The sequence below is a fragment of the Corvus kubaryi genome, unplaced genomic scaffold (genome assembly GCF_017639235.1).
Source record: "Corvus kubaryi isolate FWS band 111438036 unplaced genomic scaffold, C.kubaryi_AGA036_p1.0 37179, whole genome shotgun sequence".
Lineage (NCBI taxonomy): Eukaryota > Metazoa > Chordata > Aves > Passeriformes > Corvidae > Corvus > Corvus kubaryi.
The window spans coordinates 751,128-758,010 of NW_024581049.1; the positions used below are offsets into that span (position 1 = coordinate 751,128).

Consider the following 6,883-nt stretch of genomic DNA (forward strand, 5'->3'; position numbering starts at 1 on the left):
CATCCATCCCATCCATCCCATCCATCCCACTCCAACGGGTGGAACTCTATCCCATCCATCCCATCCGTCCCATTCCAGGGGGTGGAACTCCATCCCATCCATCCCATCCATCCCATCCATCCCAGCCATCCCAGCCATCCCATTCCAGGAGGTGGAACTCCATCCCATCCATCCCGTCCATCCCATCCATCCCATCCATCCCATCCATCCCATTCCAAGGGGTGGAACTCCACCCTGCCCAGCAGAAACTCCTCCAAAGACACAGAGGGGCTCTAGAACCAGCTCTTGGCAAACCGAGGTGCACCCAGACTGAGGTGCTCCAAGCTCTCTGCGAGGAGGGACAGTCAGGGAATACCTCCCCAAAATTACTCTGTAGTATCCTAAGAGCCACCTTTCCCAAGAGTCCCAAGGGAGAAGAAGCCGCTGGGAATTCAGGAGCCCTACCTGAGTCCTTGGCTTTCTTGGCAGCATCTGAGATATAATCCTGGGAGCGCCCGTCGGTGAACACAATCCCCACCTTGGGGACGCCGGGCCGGGCTCCATTGATGGCGGAGAAGGAGCTGTCAACGAGGTACTTCAGAGCCTGGCCTGTCATGGTCCCCTTCTCCATGTAGGACATTTTCTTCACTGCTGCTTTGATGTCCTTCTTGTTCTTGAACTGCCCCAGGGGGAACTCCTGCCGGACAGAGCTGGAGTACTGCACCAGCCCCACCTGGGCCTGCTTGTCCGACACCTCCAGCGAATCCACGATTTGGTTGATGAATTTCTTCACCAGCTCGAAGTTCTCAGGCCTCACACTCTTGGAGCCGTCAATGAGGAACACGAGATCCAGAGCAGAGCCCAAGCCACCATTGCAAGCTGAGGGAAAACAGAGAAAGAGGCAGAAGAAGACAGCAAAGACCTCAATAAATGATGCAGGAAAATAGAACCCTAATGCCATTTATTGCTGAGGAAATGGGGTTAATCCATGAAAACCCAACAAGAGATCCCAGCAATGGTTTGAAAGTGATTCTGGGCTGTAAGAGCAGCGTTTCCTTCCTGCCTGCTCTGAGCAGAACATCCCAGTGCTGTCCCCACCGTCCCCTCTCGGCTCCGGGACCCCTCACGTACCGGTGCAGGTCCTGCCGTCACTGTTGAGGCTGAAGCCGTCCCTGCAGGCGCACCTGTAGGCCCCCGGGGTGCTGACACACACCTGCTCGCAGTCGTGGTCCCCCGTGGCACACAGGTCCGACACCACTGAGGAGAGGAGAGGGGTGGCTTCAGCTGGGGGCCAGCCCGGGGCCTCCCCACCCACACCCAGCACTGCACAGCCCACAGCAGCCCCATAATTAAATCTGCATCATTAAATCCTGCAGCAGGACACAGCGCAGTGACCCGGGACAGTGGCTGAGGTATAAAGACAAGGAAGAAATTTCCACAAGTCTCCCAGCTCCAAGGCACAGCCAGGACTGGAAACCCTCCCCATCCTGAGGGCAAACCCAGCTGGGTGTGGAGCAAATCCCAGCACAGCTCACTCTGAAAAGGGTCTGGAGGGCCAGGACCCAGGGAATGGCTTCCCAGTGCCAGAGGGCAGGGCTGGGTGGGATCTTGGGCAGGAATTGTTCCCTGGCAGGGTGGGCAGGGGCTGGCATGGAATTGCCAGAGCAGCTGGGGCTGCCCCTGGATCCCTGGCAGTGCCCAAGGCCAGGCTGGACATTGGGGCTGGGAGCAGCCTGGGACAGTGGGAGGGGTGGGATGGGATGGGATTTAAGCTCCTTCCCACCCAAAGCATTCCAGGACTCTCTGCAAAGCTTTAAGGCCCATCCCAACCCAAACCATTCCTAATTCCCTGCTGGCTGGCACCCCCAGAGCTCCGGGCTGGGAATGCCAGGACTCACCACAGAAAGCCTCCTGGAACTTGTGGGTCAGCTTCTCAATGACGCTGTAGCTCTCCACGTAGTCCACGTGCTCGTCCAGGGGCTCGCTGGCCATCTGCCTCAGTGTGCCCATGTCCACCCTGCCCACGCCGATGGCGAAGATCTCGATGCCCGCGGCCCTGGCCCGGGCGGACACGTCCTGCACCCCGTCCTGGGGCCGGCCGTCGGTCACCACGATGGCCACCTGCAGCGGGGAGGGAGGGCTGGGTGGGCATCGATGTCCTCACCAATATTCCCATAACGGTTGTGGAATGGGCTGGGGGAGGAGGGGAGGGTATGCATTTCTAAAACAAAGGGAAAAGGGAATCCCACCAGCTCTTCCCGCACTTTGGAGATCACACAAACCATTCTTTTTTAGGTGGAATTAGTTTCCTTCAGAGCTGGAAAGGTTAAAGTGCCAGGGATTGAATGGTTCCTTCAAGGGATAAGGGGTGCATCCGCCTCTAAGGAAACCAAATTAAAATTTATGTCATTCGCAGCCAAACTCGAGCTGAAGCCAAACTAAAGATCTTCAGGGACACTGGGGACAAGCCCAGCTGAGTGTGGGACTTCACAGAATCTCAGGAAATGCCATGGAAACTCGGGATGAAGGCTTCATCCCATTTATAGGTGGAGGAGCTGAAGGATGGGGACAGAGAGGGGACAGGATCTGCCTGAGGTCACATTCTCAGTGCCAGGATTTGTGATCCTCTGCTCCAAAATAAACAGCAGAGGCCAAATCCCAGCCGTGCTAACCCCAGCATTAAAGTGGCAGCTGGTTTAGGAGGGAACTGGATTTCACTTTGGATTAAACAGAGCTCTGAACCAGTTAAAAGCCTCCCAGAGTCCTGCTCCTGCTTTGTCCCTTTTCCTCTTTATTTTTCCTCTGAAAGAGACTTTGTCACAAGACCCGAATTCTTGCTCTGTGCCAGTTCTTCTGCCCCTGCCACTTTTCCTCACAACTGATTAATTGTGACACCACTGCCAGCGCCACAGGAGCTGCTTGGGCTGGAACATGGAACGGGGAAAGAGCTTCCCCTCTGTAAAAAGCAGGAAAAACCCAGGGCTCTGCAATCTAAGTTCAGCTGTTTGTCTGCACTTGAAGGGCTGCACAGTTAAAAATTCCCAGGAGCGTCACAATTCCACAGCTGCTGCTTCCAAGGGGGAAAACCCAAACAATTCCAAGCCTTTCTCTTCCGGTGTGGCAAAAATAAAGCAAAGCCTCACCCGCGGCAGGTGTGGGTGCGTGGGGTGGCGAGAGGATGTGCCGGGGTTCTCCTGGAGCTGGAGCGGATCCGTCCCTGCAGTGGAGCCTTTTGCCAGGAGAGAGAGCCCTCGGCTCAACCTCGGCTGCAGCCGATCGGAGCCCCCCACAGCCCGGCCGGCAGCGAACAGAGGCCTTATCAAATCGGGGATCAGAGGCCTTACCAAATCGGGGATCAGAGGCCTTATCAAATCGGGGATCACAGGCCTTATCAAATCGGGGATCAGAGGCGTTATCAAATCGGGGATCACAGGCCTTATCAAATCAGGGATCAGAGGCCTTATCAAATCAGGGATCAGAGACCTTATCAAATCGGGGATCAGAGGCCTTATCAAATCAGGGATCAAACCCTGCCAGCAGGTCCTGTCAGCAGCCGCGTGTCCTCCTGGAATTCTCTTCCTAAATCAAGAGATTCTCCAGGATTTATCAGCTCCTCTCCATCTCCAGGTCAGGGGAGCATCTTCAGCTAAGCCCGAGCCCAGATAAACCCAAGCCCAGATGAGCCTGAGCCCAGATAAGCCCCAGACAGGATGGAGCTGCAGCATCCACACCTGGATTTGATGGGAAAGATCCTCACGGTGCCTCTGTGGGGAAATCTGCCATAAAGGATTCAAAATTCCCGCTGCTTTCTGCCCTGCTCTTGGAGGAAATGAAACTTGGGAGTAAGGAGTCGGGGTCGGGAATTAACCAGGGACCCCGTGGGGAAGATGAATTTAACAGCAGGACCCAGCACCCACCAGCCATGGGACCTGTGGCAGCCTGACAGAAGGAGTGTGAAAAATACACCTCAATATCACATTTGGTTCGTGTCATCAGGAAATCCTGACTTTTTCCTAGGATTCCCACCGTGGATGATTTTCCTGCCAGCCTGAGTCAATGTGAAAAAATGTCCTTTGTTTGTTGCTAGTTTTGAACCTTCCTCCAAATTACTTGCAGTCCGAGGGTCTCTGTCAGTGGAAAAGCTGAGTGCTGGTGTGTGCTGGGTTTGGGAAAGGGTCGGAGCCTCCGGATCCCGGCAGGGCTGGCACTGCTCTGCCGTGTGAGGGGAGCTGTGAGCAGGTGGAGTTCTGCTGCCTCCAACAGCTGAATCCTGCCCTGATCTTCCGAGGGAAACTCAGAAATTTTGCTTTTCAAGGTCAAACCTTGTCCTCATTTTAACCAGCAGCTTTCCCTGTGAATTGCTGACATTCTGGATCCCATTTTCTTCGGTCAGACAGAAATCCCCCGTGTTGTCCTGACACGATTTATTCCTGGTTCACTCAGACACCCGAGCATTCCCGAGCATCCCCAGCTATTCCCAGCTCCAGGCAAGCCTTTCCCGGCGATCCCACGGCTAATGAGGGAGCGATGGCTCATCCTGCCCCTGGAACACGATGTTCCAGCAGCGCTCCAAGGAGAATCGGGCAGGGAGCTGGATAAAGCCCTGGATCTGCTCAGCAATTTGCCCATTTATTTGCTGTTCTTCCCCAAAAAACAAGGTGGAAGTAATTGGGCTCCCTGCGGGGTTTGAGGAAGGTGGGAGCAGGTTTTTCTCAGAGCTCCTGTGGAAACAAATTGTGCTTTTCCCTGGCCCGGGGTGACGTTTGCTGCACAAAGCACAGCGAGAGCCAAGCTCCGTGTGATGCTTCGGGATGCTGACAACCAGATTTGTGCGAGGATTTGTTGGATTTCTGCTGTGGGAAGGAGCAAGGACCGTGTTCGGTGTTTCTGGAAGCTTCTCCCTCAATCCCTGCATGACCTGTTCCTCCTCCCAGGCTGGGGATGGGGTCACCCTGAGCAGAAGGGAAAGGCTGGCTGGACTTCAAGGAGTAGGAAAAAAGGGAAAAAATAACCAGGGAGCCAAGAATACAAATGGTTGTGGAGTTTTCCACCCCGTGGAGGCACTGAAAAGCCACCCGGGCATGGTCCTGGGCAGCCCCACTGGAGCACAGGGTGAGCTCCAGACACCCCTTCCAGCGCCTTTCTGTGATTCTGGATCAGCTCCGAAGTGGAAGGGAAGAGGGAAAAGCAAGGAGGGATTTCCTTTTTCCCCCTTTTTTTACTGCCTCAGATAAATCATTCCAAAGCCCACTGCTCTCCACTTTTCCAGCTGTCCAGGAAAGGAGGCTTCAGGGAATTCCAGGATCGTTTGTAGCACGCAGCCAGAGGTGACAGGGAACAGCAAGGGCTGGGGGGTGTCTGGCAGCAGGAAGAGCGTGCATGAGGAAAGGGGATACGGAACGGTGTGGAAGAGATTCCAGAGATGAGGATCCAGCATTTCCATGGACAGCTCAGTGGAAACGTCTCTCCGATCTACAGGAGTGGCCAGTGGTGTGTGGAAATGCCAGGCTGAGTTAAGAACAAAACCAGGGACTGAGACTGAAAGTGTTACAAGGAGTGTCGCATTTCCTGTCACTAAGTCCCAAAGATGAGCTTTGTTTGCGAGAAGAACGGAGAGGTTTGAACCTCTCCGAGGATTCCAAGAAGAATTGAGAGGTTTGAACCTCCCAAAAGGTTTCCAGAATTGGGAGGTTTGAACCTCCCAGAGGTCTTCAAGAGTTGAAGGGTTGGAACCTCACAGAGGATTGCAAGAAGAATTGAGAGGTGTGAACTTCCCAGAGGTTTTCAAGCAGAAATTGAGCAGTTTGAACCTGAAGGAGAATTTAAAGGACAGAGAGGTTGGAACCTCCCAGAAGTTTTCAAGACTTGAGAGGTGTGAACTTCCCAGAGGTGTGAACTTCCCAGAGGTGTTCAAGCCTCCCACAGGTTTTCCACCTGCAACAATCGACCCCCACGCGTCCACACCCAAACAAAGCCCGAAGAAAACCACCTTTCTGCCTTTTCCAACCGCTCCACGATGGATGCCAAGCACCGAGCTGGACGAACCGGACCCTTTCCTTGCCTCCTTACCTTTTTGAAGTTGGGCGCGCTGCCCCTGCTGCCCTCGGCGGCGCTGAAGGCGCGGCTGATGGCGAACTGGATGGCCAGGCCGGTCATGGTGCCCGTGGAGAGGGGCTGGATCCTGCGCACGGCCTGCAGCAGCGCCGCCTTGCTCTGGTGGCTCTGCAGGGAGACCTCGCTGCGCACGGCGCTGGCGAAGTTGACGATGCCCACGCGGGTGGCGTTGGGGCCCACATCCAGCGCCTCGATCACGCGCGACACGAACACCTTGATCTTCTCGAACTCGTGCGGCCGCACGCTGCGCGAGCTGTCGATGATGAACACCAGGTCCGTGGGCTTGGTCCTGCACAGGGTGCCTGGGGACGGCAGGGACGGAGGAGACATCAAAGGGGGAGGAGGGAGGAGTGTCCCAGGAGGGAGAGAACGGCGCTGTTGCACAGAGGAGCTGCGAGATTCAGACCTTCCTCTGTTTCACAATTTAACTGAGTATTTTAAATGCTTTTTGCTTTTCTAGGGAAGCCCCTGTAGGAAGGCAGAGTTCCTGGGGGGTGACACGGGCTTGTGATGAGCAGGGTGTCCCTTGTCACCTCAGGATGTCACTGAGGGCTGCGGGAACCTCATCCACCTACGGCAGAGCAGAGAGAGGGAGGCAGGGAGGGATAAAGGTGTGGAGTGACAGCATGGAGAGAAGGAAGGAGGGAGGGAAGACGGGAAGGAGGGAGGGATAAAGCTGTGAAATGACGGAAGGAAGGAATTCAAAAGGAATTCGGAAGGAATTCGGAAGGAAGGAATTTGGAAGGAAGGAATTCGGAAGGAAGGAAGGAAGGAGGGAAGGAAGGAAGGA

At 55.0% G+C, this 6,883-nt stretch overlaps 1 protein-coding gene across 1 annotated transcript in view; it reads right to left on the reverse strand.

Moving 5' to 3' along the window:
• The window catches only part of MATN1 (matrilin 1), a 16,354-nt gene that overhangs the window by 6,509 nt on the left and 2,962 nt on the right, over positions 1-6,883 (reverse strand). The window contains exons 2-5 of the mRNA XM_042021938.1: positions 6,049-6,395; positions 1,878-2,100; positions 1,111-1,236; positions 445-858 (exon numbers count right to left, since the gene is read on the reverse strand). Coding sequence (XP_041877872.1) covers positions 445-858; positions 1,111-1,236; positions 1,878-2,100; positions 6,049-6,395 — 1,110 coding nt within the window. The remainder of the gene's footprint in view (positions 1-444; positions 859-1,110; positions 1,237-1,877; positions 2,101-6,048; positions 6,396-6,883) is intronic.